Below are 24,929 nucleotides of genomic sequence, written 5' to 3' on the forward strand. Positions count from 1 at the left end.
CAACAGTACAAATAAGTAGAGCAAACGTTGATATCGTACAGGCTGGCTGTACTGGACACTACCATGCCAGAGTTTAGAAATAGGAGCTTACGAGGATCCCTTAAAGAGGTCATGTGTTGGTGACGGGACGTCGCGGGTACGTCACGTGCTAAACAGAGTTGATGAAGTATAGAGTTACATCTGCAACTAATCCATAGTGATCTATTGATTGGAAACATTTCATTATTATTTACACCCCTCTCACCATTGACAGATAGGACTTTAGTTAAGGGATTAATCCAAATTTTTAGCCTTATACCTTTTCACTTAAGATGTATTTCACGTGCATTCAGATCGCAGGTTGCTGTTTCTGAGGTTAAGGACCACTTGTGTTTCTTCTATTTAAAAAAATAAAATAAACCAAAGGATGGGGGAGTGTACTTCACAAAAGCTTTTATTTGCATCAATGAGTCCAATGCATTCTGTTGATGATGTGAAATAGTTATTTAGGCATCAGTTGACTCAAACTTTAATATTATACATTACCTGAAAAAAAACAAGAGACCTAATATCCATGGCAAGTAAACAGGTTTCCTTAAAATGTGTTAAGTACAATCTTTCTACCCCTTATATCTATCTTTTTTTTTTGCCAAACACCATGCACTATTCAACCTGCATTGTAGAAAATGCAGGAAAAACAATAACTTACTGTAAACACCAAACACTGCACTCATCACTGTAAAGCAATTCTGTTGACTCGTTTTTCCTGTAATGCATAGGCACTGTTCACCCTGATGTCTTAAGACATTAAAACACAAGACCGACTAACCACAGTCACTATACAATCAAGACAGAATGCTTCAGGCCCCTCTATCCTCACATCCTGGATCAGCCCTCCCCACACAGAAGGAAGACAACATCTGACCCTTTCAGTGACCAGTGGGCAGCCTCTACCAGCCACACAGCACTCACACAAACAAAAAATGTAGAACATTGACCTTACAGAAAAACTGCAGCGCTGTCAAATATTGTACACAATGCACATTCAAATATCATGGCATAAAGTTGCTCATGGAGTAACTCAGATTGAAATTAAACAAATCATTTGAATTAAATAATTAAAAGTGCAATTATAACAAAGTATGTGTGCTCCAACGGGTTAACGAATCCGGTTCATTCATGTAGATCACAACAGGTAAATCTCTACGGTTTCATGTCTTCCATTACAATCCACTGTGTCCAAATGTCTCCCGTTAGAAAAGGGGCTTTAGGATCAAGCCTGCAAACAAGATGTAAATGAAGGGCATGAAGTATTTGAAATATTCCAGGATCAGGCGTGGTAAAAATCAAATACATTACATACAAACAAAAGTGGGCTTAAAATACTGTAGAGTCTGGGAGCACAGACATCAGGAGTCCGTCTCTACGGTACTTTTCAGATATTATTTTGCTGGCTACTGTTCACAGACGACGGGCAGAGAGAGAAGGGCTTGTCACTGGTCAGACTGCAGAGTGCTCGGAGTACAGCGTCGGGCATGTGATCTGCAAGCATCCTGGGACTGATCAAAACACTCCTGAACGCCATTTCATTGGACCAGTCTGCACGGTAGCGGACCTGGGAAAAACAGGATCTGAAGGAAAAGACAGTAGAAATTTGTTGGCAACTAACATTCATTTCTGCTCATTCAAGCCTGACAGCTCTTTCCACCTGGGACTGATTCACATCTGATAGTCAGGTTGTACAACACAATATATCCAGTTGCCCGTCAGGTACACCTAGCTAAAACTAATACAGTCTAATACAACAGTCCTGCAATAAATCATATCTTCATGGAGGTATTTATGTTCGTCTCTCAGAAACTCAAGACCAAACTGCCTTCTCCAACGAGCAGTCAGTCCAAAACGAGGTGAAAGCTATTCTCTCCCAAAAAGCAACTTAGTTGCAGTGTTTCAGAGAGCAAGACAGAGGTGAAATGATGTCAAGACGGCAAGCTGTTGGTATCAAGTAGGATGATATATTCGGAGGGCAATACTTGTCAGCTGGTGATTGAAAAGGTGGAGAAGAGCGATGGTGGAGAGTATTATTATTATTATCATAATAGTCAGTAATAACTGTTTTAGAGAGGCGCTGATTCAACTATATGGTAATTTTGGAGGCTGTAATTTGTGGTGCTGTTAAATTGTATTGCGTTTGCGACAGGTGTTTCTATTAAACCATATCCTCCAAAATGAATGATGGAAAAAAAAAAAAAAAAAAAAAAAAAAAAAAATCACACAGTTGAATCAAAACCTCTCTAAAACCTAGTGACGCACCGATCCGACACTAAAATTGCATATCGGCCCAATACTGACACTCAAATAGCTCGATTGTGTATCAGTGACAAAAGCCATCTATCGGACGCGAAGCGAGGAGGATGGGAGGAGAGCTAACGTAGCATTTAGGAAGCAATTTTTAAGTCAAGACTGATGTTGCCTAACTCAGAAAAGAATGATTCCCAGTCTCTTCCTCACACGGAGGAATACAGCTTATACATTATACACTGCTATCGGATCAATACTCGGCTTGTTACCCAAAGCTGAGGTATTGGTGTCGGTATCAGGACTGAAAAAGTCAGAGTGGTGCATCCCTACTAAAACCTTCATTAAAAGATAGGAGTTAGTGCAGGACTGTTGTATTAGACTGCATTAGCTTTGTACCTAATAAACTGGCAACCGAGTGCAGGTGTTGTTCATGTGACTGCTCCAAAGAAGTAGCTGAAATACTGAAACTGAAAGGGTTTGAAGTGGCAGTCCAAGTGTAAGCACTGAAAGCAGATTCATGTGGAAATGAATATGGACAGTCGACAGACCTCCGTGACGGCCCATCTTCTGTGATATGCAGAACGCGTCCAGGCAGGAAGAGAGGTAAGTGTGCAGCTGTGTGGGCAGGCGAGTCATCTGACGCCAGGCTCTGATAGGATGATGAGTGGCGAATCATCAATGACTCCTCCCCCAACAGTGGCTGGCTGAGCTCCTCCTCCCTCCTGTCGTCCATCTCAGTAGGGAAGTCATCTGGGTCTCCTCCGAAGAGCTCGTACCAACATCCTCGCAGCAGGATGCGGTACTGGAACACGCCCAGAAAAATATTTGAAATGAATGATTGTGACTGAAGATATTAAGAGATGATATCAAGATGGAAAACTACGCCAATGTCAGTGCTGTGAATTGTCCTTACCTTAGGCTTATTGCAGTTGGAAACTATTTTAAGGATCCGTTTTTTCAGATCCACCATATTGGGAATGCTCAATCTGTACAAAAAGAATGATAGCACATTGATCAGGGCTGGGTATCATTTAAAATTTTACAATACCAGTACCCTCAAAGTGATACCGATACCAATTGAGTACTTCATTCAATACCTTTCAACACCTGCTGACATGTCACCTAATTGGTAGCTTATTTTTATTCTTTTTATGGGTAAGCAAGGTTATCTATATTATTTTTTTCTTGTTTCAAATAACTGCTACATAAAAAGTATTGGGAAATTGTATCACATCGCTCCCCATCCTAATTAGGTCATCCTCACTAATAGTATTAGCCTATAAAGGGGAAAGGCTGCAGCTTGGGAGTTATTTTATATTTGAATGAGAGAAGAGTGAAATAGTTTAGTGACCAAATGAGTTGTGGGAAACAAATTTAAGGTATTTTTTTGATAATTGTGTTGAAAGTAAACAACGGAAGATTATTTTATTAACTTTCAAATCAATAAACTGAATTGAAAGATCTCCCTCCGCGAGTGCTTTTTAGTGGTGAGCCGCAAACCTCAGAAAATGCAACAGTCACAAGAATAAAACGAGAAAGCAGTCTGTTTAAACAAGTCACTGAACTACACCAAAGATACAAACCAAGAATAGAGAGGGTGTACGTTTAGCCGATCAAACTAACTACACGTGAAGCAGCAAAACAACAGTTTTTATACAGTTTATGGTGCAGGCATTTAGGGGGAAAAAAGTGTGCTCTTCTCTTTCTTTCGGTGTGTTGCTTGCGTGTTTGTCTGCAAGAAAAACCATACAAATAGTAATTTTTTGCCACGATCTGTTTACAAAAAGTAGGCCTAGGTATCGATTGAAGTACTGGTTTGACTGGAGACGTTTCGGTTCTACTCGATAGCGGGCTGTTTCAAAGTAGCATTGATTAAAAGAAAGAGGGAATACTGCAAAGAAAAAACACAACTTATAAAGAACAGAGGGGAAAGGAGCGTGAGTGTTGCACTCGTTTTCTCCTCCTCTGTGCCTGTAATAACAGGCCAGAGCCAATTATAGTCTCCATCACACAGAAGTCTATAATAGTCTGAGCAACACAACACATTTATACTGGCTTATTCTATCATGTAAAGGGCTCATTTCACAGAAAGAATGTGGTCTCAATCACAAATGTAAAATGCAAGTCTCTTTCAAAAACAATTCAAGGCACACTGTAGGGTTTGTGCAAAATGAAAATGCCTTTATTGTAAAAGCTAATACGAAATGAAAAACGCGTTGCGACAGACATGAGTCTTCATCAGGGTCACTGTCAACAGTTTCTTACACACCTATATTGTGTTAAACTACTGCATTAAGCGGGAGGAGGGTTCTCTATGGTGGAAGCCTACTGGTCAAAAACGAGCAAGTGATACACCATCAGTAGAAGGGAGAAGAAAGAAGAAGAGGGAAGAAAATTTATATTGGCCTTTTAAAGATGAGTCTGTAGCGCAGCAAACACAAAAACATACTTAATGTCACAACAAACCAAAACTGCTGCAAGGATCTAACCAGTAACCACATACATTATTTATTCATCATGAATTGTAACTTTGATTAAACAACATGTTCCAACGGCTGTTAAGAACATACAGTAAACAAGCTGCGTCTTACCTGGGAACCAGGTCCTTTCCCAGCACAACCGAGACCACAAAGTCCTTGGAGTAATCAGCTAAAGATTTACTGTACAAAACAGAGAACCCTGTTACTATCAAAAGCTGTGTCCAGTAATTAACAGTACAGATTGTTTGAGAACATATTTTAAGTCAGACCCATGAAATCATACATGTGACAATAAGGGTCAGATTGTAATATACTGGTTATTTCAGATTGTCGAAGTAAGATATTCCATAACTTTGAAAGTAAATTTTAACGCTATTATACATCTTGATTTTACTGTTATGTCTATTAACAAAAAGTAGAACATTTGTCTATGACTTTTTCCTTAAAATAAATGATTGGGTGGCTCGGCAGCATTTTGCACAAGAAGTAACATTTCTACTTCAAAGCCAAGGACTGAGCTCAGGTCTGTCCCTCTTTGTGCTTGCCAGTGTTACTGAATGGTCTTCTTACCTCAGGAGTCCCCCTGGTGGAGAGAATGAGTAGCACTGCAGGGTGGGGAAGGAATTGCGCAAGAGGATAGCTAGCAGTGAAGCTGTGCCAGCACCCAGACTGTGGCCAGTGATGACCAGTTTATACTCCTACAAACACAGGAACATGCAAACACATTGCATACAGATTTATTCATGATAATTTACCCCTGCAAAGTTTGTTATTTTGTGACAATAAATGGTCTAAAATATATCTCACGACACAACAAATATAAGTTCATGATACAAAAATGTAATAAAAGAGCATGCCAAGGAAAGTCAGCCTCAAATGGCATAGAAGTCTGGTTGGCTTCAAATGGACATACTAGCTCACACTGTAATAATATCGAGAGAATTATATTCTTCGTGTAGAATGCCCTAAAACTACACTGTACCTTTGAAACCTCACTGGACACACCTATTATACATGCCTATTGTCCGTTGGTTTTGGCTAATGAAAGAGTACTGTGTTTTGTTATCAGAGGAGAAATGCAAATCAGCATTGGGTTTTTTTCCCCTGCCTCAATTATACCATCTCTATAAACCTGTCCCATTGATAACGTGATCCTGCTGCTTCCAAAAAGGGTTAGCCAGCTAGGATGTAACTGAAATAAATACAACAATGCTGCAGCTGAAATGTCGTTTCTGATGCTGGCTACACTTCTTACCGGTGCGATGGAGAAAGCCTGGTTCAGGATGCCATCATTAACCAACTTCTTGTAGATATAGCCCGCCGCCTGGGACATGCCCTGCAGTCACAGACATGGATGCATTCACCTCTTGGAAAACACACACCTTAGATAATAAACCCCCCTACCTGAGACTGGTGGATGCTAGTACTGTGTTTAAATGGACAGTCACCTTGTGAGCATAGCAGGCTCCAGACACTCCTTCAATAGCCAGGTTCTCACATTCAGCAGACAGGTCTGTCAGGACATCCTGCAGGACAGACACTGCGTGAGATAAACATTAAACTGGGAAACTGATTACAGATCAGAGCCTGTGTCAGGGGTGTGAGAGACCCGGGTTCAAATCCACTGACACCAATGTGTCCCTGAGCTTAACTTAACCCCTAGATGCTCCAAAGGCGCGAAACCTGTGATATAGCAATTGTAAGTCGCTTTGGGTAAAAGCATCAGCTAAATGAATAAATGTCAAAGGCAAAAGTGAAGGGCGAGTATTTTTGGGGTGCTGAACAAAATCCTGTGTTCAGAATCAATGTTAGGGCAAATGTTTCAGACTCGTGGACAAACATAAGCAGAAAGAGTGTAATATATTTCAGCCACTCTCTATATGTGTAGACATGGGTTAGTACTCTCATATACTGCAGGGGTGGAAATTAACTTTTTGGCTTTTGTGGGATCAATATTTTTTTTATACAATGGATCAATCTCCTTGATCTCTGGGAAGGACAGCAGGACAATTAGAAGATCTGACAGCGTGTCAGACACTGACTGGACCGCCAACTACCTGCTAAAAGCTAAAAAACCTCCTAGTACAACGTTTGTAATTAGCTCCTAACACTAGCAGCTTTTACACTGCCTTATTTCACGGAAGTATTGACCTAATGACCTATAAATAGAAATTATATGCCGAATATATTTATCCGCCAATGTGGTAGGTAGCCTTCCAACATTTGACCGACAAAAAGGAAAATCCAGCCGCATTTGGCAGATGGTGGGTTAATTGTTAATTTCCATTCCTGATACACTGGCCCCTCACTAACCCGCCACACTCTCACTTCCTACTTTGTCTTCTTTTTCTAGACAAGCGCTAATTTTAATCTCTTTTGAGGAGTGGCTCATGACATCAGATGTACAACCAACTGGCACTTATATTTATCAGTTTCCATAAACGCTCTTCTATCAGTTACCAAGTCAGTTATACAAACAGGGAAGTGATTCTGAACATTAAGAGGAAATGGGAGGATGACATCAAGCGTTACACACAGCTGTTGTACAGAACAGTTTTTTTAAATTAAAAGGAAATGCAAATGAACAGTCTAATAACACAGAATATATTGAAATAAAAAGGAGATAATAAAAGATACATACTGTATAAGTAAAATAAAGTTCCCAACTCACCCTCAGTGACAGTGTTCCTCTGACAGCCACCAGAACAGCCTCCCTCTTATGATCCAGAGCCACGAAGAAGGGGATCTCATAGATCTGCAACAAACCCCGCTTGCTTACACGATTAACAGAATTTGGACGAGCAGTTTGAATCACTGAGACCGCTGGACAGGTGCCGACCGCTAACAAAAAATTTAACTGTGGGAAACTATGAACAAATTCCTGACAGAGGCAACTAGTGAAAGTTCTACCTGGTTGTGGAAGCTGACGTGGATGAAGTCTCTGTACTGCAAACCAGTGCTGTGCAGGATGGATGAAAAATGACAGCCGAGGTGGTCTCCCCCGACGATGTCATACTCGGCCGCACGACTCCTACAGCTGGTACACACAAACACACACTTTGATTTGGGCTGCCTAACAAACTGGGTCTCAACGATCCCAACACAAAGGCAACCTGAGACTCATTATTTTAAGTAAATGTAAATGCTCCGTACTTGTATAGCGCCTTTCTAGTCTTTTCGATCACTCACAGTGCTTTTACACTACATCTGCATTCACCATTCACACACATTCACTGAGCTTGTCAGTCACTTAGGCTCAGTGAGCCAAACAGAAACTAACATTAGCCACCAAGAGGCAACTCGGGGTTCAGTACCCAAGGATACATCGACATGCAGCCTGGAGGAGCGCCGACCACCGACCTTCCGATTGATGGACAACCCGCTCTACCCCCTGAGACACAGCCGCCCAAGTAAGTAATCAGTTTTATTGAGTGAAAATATCTAAAAATCCAGTTTATGATACATTTTTTTTCTCTTACTCAGATGACTCCAACATTTGGCTTTGGATGTCTCTGCAGCACTCTATATACAGAAGAAACCTTTTGCGTAACAAAGGCATCATAGTGAGCAGCTGTTAAGCTAACCTGACCCGTCTTGTGATCCCAGTGACTCGGATAAGTAAAGAGTACATCTTACCAGTCTCCACTGAGTTTGCAGGGCCCTGTAAGGGGGTTGGAGTAAATGTACAAGGGCCAGCCATACGCTGCTGCAGCGAACCGCATACAGTGAGCTGCTTTCTCCAACTCCGTCTCCAAATCTTCTCCCTTCAAACGGTGAAAGATGCACAAGTAATTTAAAAATAAGGATTCCAATTTACAGACGTGCATGATGTAGACGTTTGGTTTATCAAATATTCTTGCCTGCTCCGAGGTCAGACTCTATTGTACTGACTGACTGTACTTACGATGGGAGAGGAAGGGCTGTGAGGGACTATGACTTCTGGGTCTCTGCTTTGCTCCATCTTATCCTGCTCCTGGTGCAGCAGAGCCAAACCAGCTGCTATGTCACTGGGTACGAGGTCTGTGTCCTGCCACACACACACAAACACACTAACACTATACAGGGAAGCATCTCACAGTGGGTTTTGTGGCAGTATCACATCACTAGACAGCTATTGTATATTTCACACCACACAATTTGCTTTAGTCTTGCTTGATGTATTCTCCTATTTAATCTGACTTAACACAGTTTGCACAAACCCTACCAGATGTTAAGGAAGACACAGACAAAGGAAGACGGAAGACGTTCCTTACAGAGAAGAATCCGCTGACGAGCTGTGCAATGCTGGAGAATGCTGCTCGGTGGCTTTCGTCCTGCGGCAGACAACAGCACAGCAGCCGCAGCCTGTTCTCCCACACCTTGACGGCCAGGGAGCGAGCTGTGGATAGGAACTGGGAGCCCTCGCTGCTCTCCATGTCTCGGACTCCCAGTGGCTCCATGGCAGCAGGCTGAGGATGGCGGTTGCCCAGTGGGTCAAACACAAATACCACGCCCAAAGCAGTGAACAACAGGATGATCCAGCTGTTGTGACGCAGAAAGAACATTACTGGATCAACACGCCTCTTTGACAAATTATAAAATGATGAAACTGTGAACTCACAAGCCCGAACAACCTACCTGGCGATCACTGCTGCGATGACAGCACCTACTGTCGCACGGCCGCAGCCTTGGCTGTCATCAGACACCCAGACAGCTCCCAGGCAGGCCCACGCCAGCTCAGGGATGTACAGGAGTGCACGCAGGTACACCAGTGCAGGGATGGAGCGCCGTGGGCCGGGGTTTGTAATAGTCCCTGAGAAACAATCATAGATATCTTTTTAATCAACAAAAATGGACCTGTTCTTTGCACTTGTTACAGGTGAACGTTTAATGAGCTGCAATACATTGGAAGATGATGTGACAAAGGGTGACTAAACTAATGGTTAGAATTTGTCCCATCATTACTAAACAATTTACAATTGTTTTCAATATAAAGTATGGCATGTGTGTACATGTTGTTGTGTGCGTGCACCAAAAAGCTGTGCTGTGTTGAGTAATGCAGCAACTGTCGTGCCAACTTCCTGCACTGCACATTGCAGAATAACCTGGATTTTGACACAATTGCTAAAGCATTATTATCCTGTGACACACCTACCCACCCCCCACAAAAGGATCTTCATGTGTAGTTTTCTTTATATATTAAACTCACAGAATTTTAAGGTCGGAGACAGGAGTCCTAATCAACAACAAGTGATTTACCTTGGGCACTGACGTAAACAATAGCACAGAGTGAGAGGATGATGAGCCCGAGCACAACCAACAGTCCAATCAGATAGCTGTGCAGAACTCCTCTCCCATTACAATCAAAATTACCCTTGTGGTAAGTGAACAGGATCATGGTGCCAATCCACCTATGGAGAAAGTAGCAGCAGAGAGTGATAAGAGCAGAGTCAGTGAAAGATATCATTAAGTCTAACTAGCTGGATGTTGGGTGGCACAAGTCATCCTGGACATCCATGAAGGTAAACAGCATACCACAGCACACGGAGGAACAGTTCAAAGCAGCCGGGGAAAACAAGGTCGTCACTGGCGATCCCCCACCGTCGACCAAACACCACGATTCCAGGCATTTTGTAGGTAACCACGTCCAAATATTTCACTGACGGTAATTTCTCACCCCTGTAAGGTGGACGGGATTCTCTTGAATGAGGGACACTTGAAGTGATGCATGACTTCACTGCCAAAGCAGCAACACCGGCTGGCAACGACCTTTACCCATTGTTGTCACATCCTTTTTTCCGACGTTGTGAAATGGCCCAAATGATTTTTGCCTAACAGTGTGAGCTAGCTAACGTTACACGCTAACGTTAAGCGGAGTATTCAAACACATGCGCGTGTATAATCTAAAATCACCTACTTTAACATTAGTCAGGAGCGCCCAAGTTATATATTTGATGTCAAATATAATGTCGCGGTTTGCGACCTGTCAACGCGTTGCCTGACTATTACACAATGCTAATGCGGTGAACGCCAGCTAGCAGAACCGATAGCTTCTAACATTAGCAATTTAGCTAAAAATACTCTAAAGCTATTCCGAGATAATGATAGCTTACGCAATACTACATGACAACACCACTACTGTATCGCTAGTAATATACCAACATCTTTCATTAGAACTAACGTTTTCTATAACGTTAATTATCATACGTTTGACGTTAGGTGACATAAAGCATAGTAAACTGTACAAAGCTGGTTTGTTTTCTATTGCTCGAAAACTAGCAGTGTACGCCTGCAAATATTACCCTACTGCAACACCACGCTGAAGTTAGCTTCCGATTCATAGCTTCCGAATCGGCAGTTAAGGGGAAAGTTAAGGGAAAGCTTTAACGCTGTCTGAAACACTTTTTTAGATTTGAAAAAACTTTATTTTATTAGTGAAAATGAAAAAAGCACAAAAATCGCACTTTATAGTATTTTCACAAATTGAATAAAGGTTTCACAAATCTGAAACTGTGTTTGGTTGAAACCTTAGACTCTGTGGGCCAATCTAGATTTGAGAGCTCTAGGTATAGTGGTTCGGTTTGGATCTGGACCAGGTCTAATGTGGTCTGCATTAGGAGAAAAAGCAGTGAAATTGCCCTTTTTACTGCAACAGAGACCATTATACAAGAGTTCCCGCTTTTTCTTATACATTTTTTATCCAGTCTGTGATAATAACAAATTATAATGGGCGGTTCGTACTCCTCTCATCCTAAATGTAACTATACTGTAATTATTTCTACTAAACTAAAAGTCTGTCGAGTGGAAATTATTTTATACAGTCTATAACGTTAGGTAACTTAGGTAGGTCGATTTATTTGTCACAATATAACAGGTTATAGAGTGAAATTGAGTTTGTAACTCCCTTCTGCTACGTAGCAGACAATATACATTAATATTAGCAATTATAAAAATGATAAACAGAAATAAACTATATGTATGTATCTGTATGTAAATACTGTACATATCCACACTCCTTATATTATTTTATTTTACATTTTTACTGATATTTATATACTTCTCTATATACCACTATCTTTATTATATTCCTTTGCCCTAGTGCAATGTTTGCAACTGTAACACAGACTTTCCCTTCGGGGATCAATAAAGTAACGTTATTTCTGATTCTGATATATTCAGTGGAGCAGTGGTGGAGACAGATCCCGTTTTACTATAAACATTAGTGAACGTTTTTCAGGTACATACCCATTTAAATTGAAAAAAAACCCCAAAATTTAAATAATCCAATGCGATGTAATCAACATTTAGTTCATCAGGTTGGGATCTACTATAGTTCATATTGATAGATTCCTCCTCGGTCACTGAACGGTTCCATGGTGTAATGGTTAGCACTCTGGACTCTGAATCCAGCGATCCGAGTTCAAATCTCGGTGGAACCTGAATTTATTTTTCTCAAACACACGCCACAAGGTTTATGTTCAATACTGTTTCTATCAGCAGCATTAACGTTTAAGACCATTCCAGCATTAACGCAAAAAAAAAAAAAAACTTAGCATCGCTTAGCAGCAGCAGCTACTTTACGTCAAAGTACTTCACGCCACTGGCCGTAAAGACGTCACTCCAACATGGCGGCACACATAGTACGATGTTCTTACTTAGTTTGTCGCAGGGCAGGAGGAAACGTAAATCCACAGCATGGAAAACGAAGGAGTGCTCTAGTTAGCCACATTAACAACATTGTACGACTGAGTGTCGGTCACGGGACCCGAGGCACAGACACCGTACAGGTTAGTTTAAGACATGCAGCTATTTGGAGCCTTCTGATGAGTTCGGCCACCAGTCACAGAGCATTTACTGACACACTGTATTTAAACAACCTGGATAAAATAGGCCACACTATAATATTATGGGGAGACCAAATAAGCACCTGTTTACTGTCTGTGCCACATTTTACATCCCGGCCATACCACGGATTCTAGGGTCAAAGGCTGGGGACAGAAGGGCACAGGAGTTGTGATAATGTGATGATGAAAATGATCACACATCACCCCGGGATGTGCTGACCCTAGCTATGAGCAGCACCGACCCTTTTCCCTTCTCAGGACTCCAGATGGCATTGTTGTGGCCAGTTTTGGGAATGGATTTTGCTGTGGCATTCTCTAAGAACAAATCAATCAATGAAAACTCATTAAACTGTGTAAATATAGTCTGATGGTGTCTTTAGCAGTAGAATAGAATTATATTCTCAATGCACAGTACAGAAAGTTATATTTTATTTTTACTTTTTCAGGACACCCAAGTGCACATTCCAGTGGGTAAATATACAAATATTTATTTACTAAAGCAGAATAAAAACACATATTATTCTCTTTTTGCATTTTTTAATCAATATATTTTTTCTCCTGGATCTCAGACCGTCTGAAAGTGTCTTACAGCAGGAGCAGTGGTCCTGGTGGTCAGCATGTGAATAAAGGTTCTTAAAGTTGAACTTCATCAGTTAAAGAAATGCTCCTTGATTTCTTACAGCTTGCACAAGGCCTTGATTCTTGAAACTGTTTAATAATGCCCAGTATATTCCTCCATTTAATGACCTCTCCATCTACAGTCAGCACAAAAGCAGAGGTCCGATTCCACGTGCAAACAGCAGACTGGATCCCAGAAGATGTTCGACAGAAAGTCTTTGAAAAGGTTTGTTTCAAATGCTGTGGAGTCAGGATTATATACTGAATTGTTTATTACAATTGAAAATGCAAAATGGTTAGATTTAAAATAAGTTATATATGAAGTAATATTCATAGTTCAAAAGTTATGTACTATGTAAAATTAGTACAATTAGTATTTGTATGCGTCTGGATTTGCTGATTTTTAGCCCGGTCTGCTTCGTGCCCAGAACAAAAACCGCATCAATAAGGCCGGCGAGCTCCTGGTGACTTCAGAGCTTAGCCGGAGTCAGCAGAGAAACCTCTCCGATTGCATTCAGAAAATTTCTGCCATCATAGCTGAGGCCAGCGAGAAGCCACGTGAACCAACAGAAGAGGACGTAGCTCTTAGGGCAGCCAGGTATCACCCTGTGGTAGAGCATGTTGGTTTTCTATCCACCTTGATTATAAATGCATCTTGTGTGTGTCTTTAACATATGTGACATATGTTGTGCAGGTTAGAGAAGATGAACAAGGAGCGACTGAAACAGAAGAAGATCCATTCAGCTACCAAGAAGAGCAGACGAGTGGACTTTGACTGATCGTTGGACTGTTATGCTTCTACCTCCCATTAATGTATTATCAATAAATACAATTACATGTCTTTAGTAGCAACGTTTTCTTACTAAATACCAGAAATGTACAGACCAGTGTAAAATGTTTTAAATGAAACTACTGCTGCTGTTGACCGGTGCTTAACTGTATTCTGTGAAGCATCAGATTCTGTGCCCAAGTCATCTCACAATGTTTGGTCAAGACTTTGGTATTCCTCGTGTAATTAGTCCTGTAGTGTCCCAGATTCTGATGGGTCACAAATTTCAGTACATCAAAAACACAAACTTAAATAAATAAATTACAAAAAAGAAATTGCCTTTATGTATAGGTTCTAACTGCACTCAAAAGCAGTAAAAAGAGATTTAGTTTATGTCCTGCTCAATATTTATTAACTTTATTCCTACATTTATTGATACCTAGCTTAAGTCCTCCAAAGACAATCAATGTCAATGTCACTATGAGAAGTTGTCGTCGGATGGTCAAGAAAAAAGATTTAACATATAGCAGAGGATGGTTTCGATCCATCGACCTCTGGGTTATGGGCCCAGCACGCTTCCGCTGCGCCACTCTGCTGTTATGCATTCTATGGTATGTTGTTCCAAATTTACGTTAAATACGTATGCTAATTATGCACGTACCGTTATTCACTGTTGGGCTAGAAGGTCTATGGCTATTGCCCGCCAAAACTTCCCATCCTGTCCGTAGAATGCCCACTGATTAAAGTTATGCCATATTAATATATTTGAAGAATTAGAAACTCTGCATCTGTGGCGAAATTCCCGGTAAAATGCTATAAGTTACTAACTTACTGCTAATGCAAACCTAACATTTCCTACTGCTGATGCTTCATATTAAAAGCATTTAACTGGCGAAACACGAGTTATTTGAACAAACGTAGTTGAGAACCCCTGGTCCAGGGTCTGCACTAAGCATAAAACGCGGTTTACTATCAGCTTCCGGACACAACCAAAAGAAAATCAATTGCCCGCAGCGTAAAAGACGACCACGAAGGGACTCGAACCCTCAATCTTCTGATCCGAAGTCAGACGCCTTATCCATTAGGCCACGCGGTCAGAGTGACAAATGCAGAACCGTCGAATGTAGAAATACTTGCTATATGTATGACATGCTCTGAAGTGAGTGTTCATTAAAAACGTACATAGGATTTCATGGGGCTATATACATTTACAATAGAATCACTCATTAGTAAATCCCTTTTTTCTTTGTCGATGGGCTGTAACCTCACTTAGAAATGAACAACACGCCTTTTTTCTCTCTTGCTTGGAACTGACACTATTCTGCTTGACGTTCTGGGTGTAGCTGCATGCGCGCTCCCGAGACTCTCTCCGACAACTGCAGCGTCAACAACGCAGCAAGGACCTGCAGTCCACTAACACCACAGAACAACCGGCTCCCAGCACAACACATATTCTGACAAACTCCAGCATAAAGTCCAGTAAGGACTACGCAAGTTGTATCTGCTAGAGCCTGTCAGGCCAAACGAAAATCAAATCAATGTCCGCTGAACACACTGTCAACATCAGACTCAGGGAGAGACCTCCGCTTTGTTTTGGAACCGACCAAGCCGACACAGATTTTTTCCTATTAGACATGTAAACCAAGATTACTGCAAAGCATGTGAAACATACTGTGATTTTGTTGGCTCAATTTAGAAAACTAGCTCGCTGGTGTTGTGCAGAGTTCTGCATGTCAGCCAAGCATGCAGGAGGAGGTAATACTGATCAAAAGCAGTATCATGACATAGTTTGCTGAATCTCCAGGACTGCTACTTAAGTGTAATAAAATATTGTTGGTTCTAAACGTTCATAAAATATATACTTAGAACAACTGCTCAGCATTAATGGATTCCACATATTGTTTTTAAACAGTAACTTGGACATGCATGCAATTCTCGGCGGGGATGCAGAACCCATAACACCTGTGACCGCCGTGCAGTTGCTCACCTTTATCCTGGATCTATAGCTGTTTTCTTCGTAAGGTTCAGTTTCGATTTATTGTTGTTTTACTGATACTCAGATACACAGCTTCTCCACCTGTTATAGTGTGGCCACACTCTCATAATATTCAGTCCCGCTCACTAACTGTTTCCTTATCATCCAGTATTTATCCAGCATTGCTGAACCCCTGGTGAAAGAGACACAAATAACGTCGGTTGTTAAAAAGCAGACAGGCGAGCTAACGCCCATGTATCACGTCGGCTAGTTCAACCTGCAACTGATAAAATATTACTGTAACACTGGGAGTTTACCTGAGTTTCCAGTATGTTTTGTGAGGCTGTCTCCGTTTGTCTATAGCCGCTATTTTTCGGGGTATTGTGCAAATAGGCCGGGGTTTCTGCGGGTTTTGTGTGATCTCTGTCTGAAAGCGGTTGTGTTTCGGATTCTGCTCGTTCAGCCGAGTACAGACCTGGTTGCTATGTTAAAACCGCACCGCTAGTGGCCGCTGAAATCTACATATTACCCCTTGAAAAAATCTCTGAAAGTCATCTTGTCTGCACAAAAGCTTTTCAGGAACACGTTAAAAATGCCAACAAAATGTGAAAACATTAGGAAATATACAATATTGACTGACTTCTGCAGATTACTTGTCAAAATATCCAGAGTTTAATCAGCTGTATGTATATAAATGCTTGAGTAAAGAAGCCAGAGTAGCACATTATTATAATCAGCTACATTTACTTAATGTTTCAAAAGTAATAGTAGTCACTGTGCATAAAAATAGTCCCTGTTAATGTTATACTAGTATATTTGATGACACAGTGCGCAGATGTGAATACTGGACCATGGTCTTATTTTGTAGAAATCTGTTGACTATGAAACAATAGCGTGAGTGTGAGGGAATTATAATAAATTGGTAAGGAAGTCAGAGTTGCGTTAATATACGTATTTAACGTTTTGTTTTTTGTTTTTCACTTTTGTTTCTGAGAAGTAGTGGAGTAGACGCATTAAGTTGCATAATATGAAAATACTCAAGTACTAATATCTTGAATTCGTACAGTTTGCTGCTTGAGCAGATACCTGTGTGTTTGAGAAACATACAACTAATGGACTCCAGAAGTCATTTGTGAAATAACCAGTTTGAAATAAATCAGTTGGAGAGAAATGAGTGAGTTTAAATAAGGGATCCTATGGAGCTGCATGAAATCAGCCATACTATTATACTTATACACACATTTTTTCATTCAGATTTTTTATTTTATATATTTTCTCTGCCCTTATGACTTGTAAAACATATTATACCTTGCATTGTGATCATCTTGAAATGATAATGAATTTATTCCATTTCCCCACTCAGTGTCAGTAAATACAACAACACAGAAGGCATTGCATCAATGCTTTATTAACACGGTAAAGAAGGTCTTAGTTCAGTAATGATATGAACTAATACCAGAGCAGACTCAACTTTAATGCCAATATCTTATTAACTAATAATGCATACATAAGATAATATAAGTAAAGCATGAAATAGGTTTATTCTGACAACTGATGTTAGTGACATTCACATATAGGCACTGAAAAAGTAAAAAAAAATATATTAAGAAACATTCACACAAATAAATACACGGGTACAATTTCATATTAGCTATCCTAAATATGCAAAGAATGAGGCGTCAAACATTTTCAAGTGCAATAGGTAAGACATTACAGTACAGAAACCTCATGAGCCTTTACAAATGATAACAGGCTCTGGTTTGGCATTGTTTTGTCTCTGCTAACACACATTCCTCCCTCCATGCTCTTGCATCATTCTGAAAGACAGGAATTTTATCCTCAAATAAACCTCACAGTTGTCCAACAGCATTCAATTGCTGCAGCAGTAAATTGTCCTTTACTTTATCTGGAGGTAACGGGATTCCTCTCTGATTTCAGTACCAGCCAATCATCCACCCTTCAGTCATTTTACACACATCAGCCTCAAACACGAGTGTGGGGTCCCATTAGGTGTCAGCTGTGTCACATGTGAGAGGTTTAAAGCGTGGCTATGTTTAATCTTTGCTGAAGAATTAGATATAAAATTAGCTGTAATAACATTCATTATAACAAAGGTTTATTCATACGAGGTTACCCAGAAAAAGGCAAAGGTTTTGTATATTGTGAAAAAAGGTGCAATATGTTTGCAGGTTAGTTTTATAGTTTGGCAAGACTGCTAGGTGTTAGACAAAGCCCTGGTTTGAAGCCTTACTGGTTATTCTACTGTATAGTGTGTCTGTCTAGCTTTAATTAAAGGAAAATAGTCTCAACACTTGTATACAAAAGCTCCTAAGAATATTTCATTCACCACTGGAGGTTTTTCTTTATACCGTATATGGTGCAAAACCATCATATGACTTCTCAGCTTCACAGCCGTCAAAATGTTTATGTTCCACATGATGAGTGCCCGTAATGCCCAGGAAATAGTGAAAATACAAATCTGCAGAGATTGTCTTCTGCAAGACAGCAGCTCTTTAGCATTTAGTGGGATCATCACTCCTACACATTCAAAACACAAACGGGTTTATCTATCTAAACTATAGCCTATAACGTTACTGTAGATATCACTCACTATTATAGATAAACAATGCTTCCTGTATCTCTTTGAGCTATTACCAAAGGGCTGACGTTGTCCAGTTGACACACTTCAGTACTCATAAGAGAGCTGAAGTGACTTTAACACAGTGGAGGGAGAGCGTATTTTATTCATAAATGTAAAATAAGTTTCCAGTCTGGGTTCCTTTCCTGAAGTTATAAAGTTAGCATCCCTTTTTCACTTGATCTCCAAAGGTATCTGAGCACTTTGAATGAAAGAAGAACATAAACACAAGTATTACAGTAATCAACATTAGTCCACCATAGTTCAATGTTTTAAGAAATATGCTTATTCTTGCCTACAGATGAGAATATTGATACCACTGCCATGTCTGAATGCTAAATATCATGCTACAGCCAGCAGCCGGTTAGCTTGCTTAGCTAAAGACTGAACACAGCTTGCCTGGCTCTGTCCAAAGCTACCAAAATACACCTGTAAAGCTCGCTAACTAACACATTAAATCTTGTTCAGACAATCCATTCAAAAAACAAAGTGTAAAAACAAGAGCTTGTGTTTTCAGCTCCTGGCCGAGAAATGTGTTGTGGACAGAGCCAGGCTAGCTGTTAACCTTGTTACCAATCTTTATGCTAAGCTAAACGGCTGCATGCTGTAGCTTCATATTTACATTTTAGACATGAGTGGTGTCAATCTTTTAATCAAACTCAGGAATAAAGCCATTCCTCGAAATCTCTAGATAAAAGGGCGAGGCACCACAAACTTTAAAAAAGCAGTAAGATCAAACAGAGAATGGTGCAAGAGAGATTAATCCTCCTAATCTTCCAGACTAAAGGCTTATTTTGAACAGTGTGTATTTGTAAAGTGATAAATGTAATTGGAAGAGAATTATTAGCACCTCGAGACTGCACTGTGGCCTGAGAGGATCGATCTTTGTCTTTCTTGCTGTAATCACACAAATGTTAGTAGAGTCCATTATAATAAACTTAACAGATACAGTTCATGTTAATATTAGATTTAGATTTCCACTCATGTTTTCATCAGAGATGCCATTTTCTATTGTTTTATTTTGTGAAGCTTTAACATTTAGTGCACTTGTGAAGCTCATGAGAGGCATATTGCTATTATTGTATTATTGTGGTATATAATCTAAAAGTAGTAAGGCAGTGAAGCCACTATTCAGTAGGAACATTGAATAAAAGAACAGGACGGGGGTGAAATCAAACTAGTTCTAAACTAGTAATTCATTCACGTTTAATAGGTGTGACTGAATATCGAAGAGTTTTAAAATTGATCACATGCAGATCAGATTTTAAGGTTTCAGATCTGGTTTAAAACGGCACGCTCTGATTTGATCTCCATTGAATTGACTTGTACTTGAATTTAGTTTCTTTCCAAAATAGCTTCCTCTAAGAATGTTTACACCAAGCCCCTGTTCACAAACTTCAGCCCTTTACACTGAAATGGCATAATTGTCCTCTCTAGAGCCAATCATTGTACCTTTACTGTTTACTAGACTTGCCAGACTTGCCAGATTTGCTAGATTTAGCAGCTTTGGTAGCTTTGATGTCCATCTTGGTCTTTTGGATACGAGAGAAGATCTCTTTAAAAAGGGCCTTGTACTCTGGAGTGTTCTGTCCCAGCCTCTTATCTACCGCCTCCACCTGCTTGCTGATGCTCTCAATGGCCTCGGGGGTGGACGGCGACTGGGTGGGGGTAGGGGGAGGCGCCGGGGTGGGGCCCATAGCACAGTCTTTCATGGACGGGTCTCGGGAAACCGGTCTGGAAGTCTGGACCCCAGCGTGACACAGGCTCTCCTCATGGCGCCTACACTTCCCTAACAACTCCTCATATTTCTCCAGTAAGGCGTGGTACTGCTCATCCACCTCCCTGAGGATGGACATCCCTCTCTTCCTCACACTGTTGGCGTGGAGGGCGTAGCTGCCTCTCCTGCGGCCGGACGCATCGCGGGCCACGATGGCGTTGAGCGCCGTGTCGCTGCAGCTTTTCCTCACAGGGCTGGACTCAGGGAGCGCCTCACCTCCCACACCTCCTCCCCCTTCACTCTCCTCCCTCACACCTCCTCCCGTCTCCCCGACCTCCACCTCCAGGAAGGTGTCAGTCTCTGGGGTGTTATTGAGGACAGTCTGGGTAAGAGTCACGCCGTCGTCCTCGCTGCTCAGCAGGAAATTCCGAGCGCGACGTAGCTGCTGCAGCTCCTGTAGCTCCACCTCCAGCTCCCGTACCCTCCCCTGGCAGCTCTCAGCGTCCTAGGAGCAAACACAAACACAATTTCACCATGAGGTCTACAGGTTCTTCTGATTTTAAATCACCCTATGCAGAGTTTAATGTCCAATCCTCGTCAAGCTTTAAATGTGGTAGGCTTTTGAGACAATCTCACTACTGATCACTGTAAACATTCACCAACCTTTTCTTTGAATTCCATTCCACTAAATGATGAATTACAAACTTGATTATATAAGCAAGTCAAAAGGTGTTAAATGAACATAAATCTGTAAGTATACCACACTATATGGACAAAAGTGCTGGGGAACCCCTGTCCCAATAATTTTGGGAGGGGCTGTTTTTTATGGTGTGGTCGTTGTTATGGGATATCTTAATGCTACAGCATACAATTTTACAGTGTGTGTTTGGCCTTTTCCTCTTCAATATGAGAATGCCCGTGTGCACAAAGCCAGCTCCATAAAGAAATAGTTTTCCTAGTTTGGTGGAGAAGAACCAAGCGAGAAGCTTCGAGAACTGAGGCGAACGCGGAAGTCTGCATTCTATCAAACAGCCAGCAGGGGGCGACTCTTCTGGTTGCAAAAAGAAGTACAGCTCCATCAGAAATAATGGTAAAATGAGGCTACTCCTCACCTGATTTATTACCTCAGTAAACACTTTCCTAATGAGTTTATGGTCTCAATCATTAGTTTCATGTCTTCTTCAATACAACATGATGTTCATTTAGTAAATTATGGTCCAATTTAGAGGAAAATAGACCATAAAGCAGAGTATGCTTCAGGGCGGGATTATCTGTGATTGACAAGTCGTTACCATGGTGACCTGTCAATCAGGCTAGAGTGACTCGTAACCTCAGCACTGTATAAATTTAACCAGCGCCGTTGAAAAAGCTTATTAGGAGTTGGCTGTTCACTTTCTCTGGTGAGTCTATTTAGTTCTAAGCCTGTTGTTCGCTGGACAAAATTGTCAGCCCTGTTAAAATGAGAGTTAACGTGAATTACAGATGCTAGCTAGATTAGCTATCTCCATACACAGCCGTTAGCTCCACCATCTCGTACAAATATGGTCTCGTCCGGTGCCGCAGGTTACAAAAACCCAACATGGCGGCGCACTATCGGGCAAACTCGGGGCTTTAAACCGGCAGTCCACAAACCAACTGGTGACGTCACGCTGACTACGTCACTTCTTATGTACAGTCTATGGGAAGAACTTGACTGGGCCGCAAAGAGCCCTCAACTCTATCCAACACCTTAGGGATGAACTAGAACGGAGATTGCGAATCTTGTAATAAGCTTTCCCAGAGGAGTGGAAGCTTTTATGTATGCAAAGAGGGCACCATAATAATATAAACTGAAAATTTATCAAATTGTATTTCAAATTTTCATTCAAACAGATTCAGTTTACGATCATGTAAAACAGGAAAGCAGCATTTCAGAAGCTGGACTAATATTTGGCCTTTTGATTGATACATGACTTAACCTTTTTATTCAGCCTGTCTTGGAAGAAGGGACTATTTTATCTTAATCAATCAGTAGCTAGAGACGTAACCCTCCCGTCATTTTCTGAAGCTGCTGTTGTTAGCGGTTAACAAATCCTAATCGCCATTTTTGTGGTAATTTTTCTTTCATTCTCTAGCAGACCCCATTGACGATGTCATCAAGGAGCACAGCACCAAACCTGGCTGAATCGCTAAAAGAAATCTAAGCAATTGTGGTGTGGAACCATGCTAGCCAAATGGCACAATTAAACGTTTCTACAAATACAATTATCTGGTAGAAAAACTACTTCTGATGTACTTTGGCTCATACTAACAGCATGTGAACCACAGTTGCTCAGGCTGTGATTATGCATACCCTTCTGCACCTTACCTGGACTCGTGTCTGCAGCCGGGAGAATTCTGCAAGTAGGAGGTTGCACTCCCTCTCCACCCCCTCTCTACGCCCCCTCTCTGTCCGGACAGCCGCTCGAAGGGCCGACACCGCCTCCCTTAGGTGCTGGTTCTCCTCTTCAAACGGTTGAGGCTTCACATCCACGGAAAAACTCTCAGCCCTGCCGACTACAAACTCATCCTCATACCTGACAAAATGACAAATATATAGCACAATTTAGGATCTTTGTAGATAGATAAGAACAGATATTGATACATGAGTTTTTTTAGATAAAGTTTACAGGCAGTATATTTCGCTGTTGTAAAGATGATCTGCCATCTGCTCTCCTCTTTTACAAACTGTGGAAAAAATACCTGGGTGCTGTGCAAAGCTCCCTCAGGCAAGGGAAGGAGTGTATGGTCTTGCGTCGTTCCCTCTTCTCCCTCCTGACTCGCAGCTGCTCCATGGAGCGAAGCTGCTCCACCTGCCCTGAGAGAGACTCCACCTGGTTCTGCAAAGCCTCAATGGTCCCTGTTAACCTGGTCCAGGAAGAAGGGAAAATGTTTAGGGAGAAAAGGAGGGAAGGCTGGTGAAGGAATAGAGAAAAGAAAACGTCACACTTACCTCCCTATCTTCTGCTGGGAGGCCTTGCTGTCCATCACCAGTGTGAGGTTCGTGCGCTCCAGCTCTCTGGCGGTCCCGTCCAGCTGCTCGTACACTTTGGCATGCTGCTCGTTCATGTCCCGAAGAACATCCAGCTGCTTTGATAGGTACTGCAGGACAGACACATAACGGTATACATGTTTGTTTGTGTGGACACCTATACAATGAATGTATGCACAGATCCACACAGATCCTCCGCGGCCCTCCGTCCTTCATACTTCAATCTCTTGCACTTGCTCTTCATTAGTGATGTACATCTGCTGCAGGGAGTCCTCCAGCTCCTTGTTCCTCTCCAGCAGAGTCTTCCCCAGTTCTGCCGCCAGGTGGAGGTCTAGAAATTGGGAAGAAATTGAGAAAGAGATGAACAAATAAGTCAAGGGTGCAGTAAACGAGATGGAGAAAAACAAAAAAACAAGAAGCATAGGGAAAATTAAGTTAAGGACAGAAACCGGGGACTGATGAATAAAGAAGAACAGGAACGAGAGATTTTCAAAAGGGAATGGTGGTGGCAGAAAAATAGGAGAAGATGGACTGAGGACAAAAGAATGGGGAATGTAATCTCCCAGAAGAAGATGCAATGCAGCCGTACAATTTAGATTACCCGCTGTCACGGTTAATGGAGCACTTTGTTCTATTTTAGGCGAGGTTATTACGGATCTGGAACAGAATGATCAAAGGGTCCATCACGTTGTCTCAGTCTGCAATGGACCAGTTCAATTATAGAGAGAGGACGACAGAGACCGGCCCTGCAGGCCCTCTTCTCTCCACTGACTGAATATGAAGGTCAGAGATTGGTGCCAAGATTATATGGAGGGACACCTCTCCACTGAGGTTAGACAGACTAAGGCAGAGAAATGTACATTTAATGTGTTCAATAATAGTGTGTTGTTGACAGAGAATTTCTGCTCTTCATGTTGAATTATGTTTGACTTTACATTTGTGGCACCATGCTGTTTTATTTGTGCTTCCAGACTGTTTTTGCACCTCCAATGTCAGATGAGTCACTGTCATCATTCTTTATTCTAACGCTGCTCTGACTCAGCGGTATTGATGGCCTACATTGTTAGGCCTGAGTCAGCAACATTTGGTCTGTGACAGAAAGAAAGCAGAGGACTAAACTGAACAGCCAAGGAAGTCATCTCTCATTTGGTCCTGGCTCTGTCTTTAATATTGAATAATGACCACTGGGACGGACGCCACCGCCTTGACCTGCATCACTGCAACATTTACTGCATCAGCACAGCCGTGCCATGTTGGAATGGCACGTAAAGAACCCATGCGCTCAACAAGTAGGTAGCTTCCACAGATTTACTGAGGTTGTTCAGGTATTGTAACACAGGTACATAGCCAGAAAATTTTGATTTTTCAGATTGGATTCATCAGTGAGTTGCTCCATAACAGCTGCATATCATATTCACCATATGATTTATATACTGTAGATACAGTATGTCATTATTGTGTTAACAGCTTGTTTCTGCCGCCCTCAAGTGGCCAGATCAATTAATATAAGTTCACAGATCCTGTTAAAAATATAATGTACACTTGTTTGTTGCAGAGTGTGAGTGGTTGTTTGTCTGTGTGGCCCTGCAATGGACTGGCGACCTGTCCAGGGTGTACCC

General features: G+C 41.4%; 3 protein-coding genes and 3 non-coding genes across 9 annotated transcripts in view; 2 read left to right on the forward strand and 4 right to left on the reverse strand.

The window, feature by feature from the left end:
* Nucleotides 1-415: 415 nt before the first annotated feature.
* daglb (diacylglycerol lipase, beta) lies at nucleotides 416-16,098 on the reverse strand. Of its 2 annotated transcripts, none has more exons than XM_046068923.1 (15): nucleotides 15,958-16,098; nucleotides 9,999-10,150; nucleotides 9,378-9,552; nucleotides 9,014-9,281; nucleotides 8,665-8,787; nucleotides 8,397-8,524; nucleotides 7,671-7,797; nucleotides 7,432-7,515; nucleotides 6,209-6,286; nucleotides 6,016-6,096; nucleotides 5,331-5,458; nucleotides 4,872-4,940; nucleotides 3,194-3,266; nucleotides 2,829-3,082; nucleotides 416-1,610 (listed from the first exon to the last, which is right to left on the reverse strand). In XM_046068923.1, exons 2-15 carry the CDS (start codon nucleotides 10,135-10,137, stop codon nucleotides 1,415-1,417), a joined length of 1,923 nt encoding a protein of 640 aa, XP_045924879.1. In that variant the 5' UTR covers nucleotides 10,138-10,150; nucleotides 15,958-16,098; the 3' UTR covers nucleotides 416-1,414. The 2 variants fall into 2 exon arrangements, with proteins under 2 accessions (XP_045924879.1, XP_045924878.1); XM_046068922.1 differs by lacking the exon at nucleotides 15,958-16,098 and adding an exon at nucleotides 10,275-11,084.
* trnaq-cug lies at nucleotides 12,107-12,178 on the forward strand. Its single transcript has one exon. It is a non-coding gene; the product is annotated as a tRNA-Gln (tRNA).
* On the forward strand, nucleotides 12,359-14,042 carry mrpl58 (mitochondrial ribosomal protein L58). The gene is made up of 6 exons (XM_046068924.1): nucleotides 12,359-12,526; nucleotides 13,030-13,054; nucleotides 13,153-13,212; nucleotides 13,345-13,427; nucleotides 13,609-13,799; nucleotides 13,896-14,042. Exons 1-6 carry the CDS (start codon nucleotides 12,365-12,367, stop codon nucleotides 13,978-13,980), a joined length of 606 nt encoding a protein of 201 aa, XP_045924880.1. The 5' UTR covers nucleotides 12,359-12,364; the 3' UTR covers nucleotides 13,981-14,042.
* Nucleotides 14,495-14,566, reverse strand: trnam-cau. Its single transcript has one exon. It is a non-coding gene; the product is annotated as a tRNA-Met (tRNA).
* trnar-ucg lies at nucleotides 14,994-15,066 on the reverse strand. Its single transcript has one exon. It is a non-coding gene; the product is annotated as a tRNA-Arg (tRNA).
* A 1,239-nt stretch (nucleotides 16,099-17,337) lies between the features above and the next one.
* The window catches only part of LOC123983426 (cerebellar degeneration-related protein 2-like), a 14,887-nt gene continuing 7,295 nt past the window's right edge, over nucleotides 17,338-24,929 (reverse strand). For all 3 annotated transcript variants that reach the window (XM_046069681.1, XM_046069682.1, XM_046069683.1), the window contains exons 2-6: nucleotides 23,529-23,641; nucleotides 23,272-23,420; nucleotides 23,022-23,186; nucleotides 22,648-22,855; nucleotides 17,338-20,805 (exon numbers count right to left, since the gene is read on the reverse strand). In XM_046069681.1, coding sequence (XP_045925637.1) covers nucleotides 20,038-20,805; nucleotides 22,648-22,855; nucleotides 23,022-23,186; nucleotides 23,272-23,420; nucleotides 23,529-23,641 — 1,403 coding nt within the window. In that variant the 3' untranslated portion in view covers nucleotides 17,338-20,037. The remainder of the gene's footprint in view (nucleotides 20,806-22,647; nucleotides 22,856-23,021; nucleotides 23,187-23,271; nucleotides 23,421-23,528; nucleotides 23,642-24,929) is intronic.

This window comes from Micropterus dolomieu, linkage group LG14 (assembly GCF_021292245.1).
Source record: "Micropterus dolomieu isolate WLL.071019.BEF.003 ecotype Adirondacks linkage group LG14, ASM2129224v1, whole genome shotgun sequence".
In the NCBI taxonomy this organism is placed as follows: domain Eukaryota; kingdom Metazoa; phylum Chordata; class Actinopteri; order Centrarchiformes; family Centrarchidae; genus Micropterus; species Micropterus dolomieu.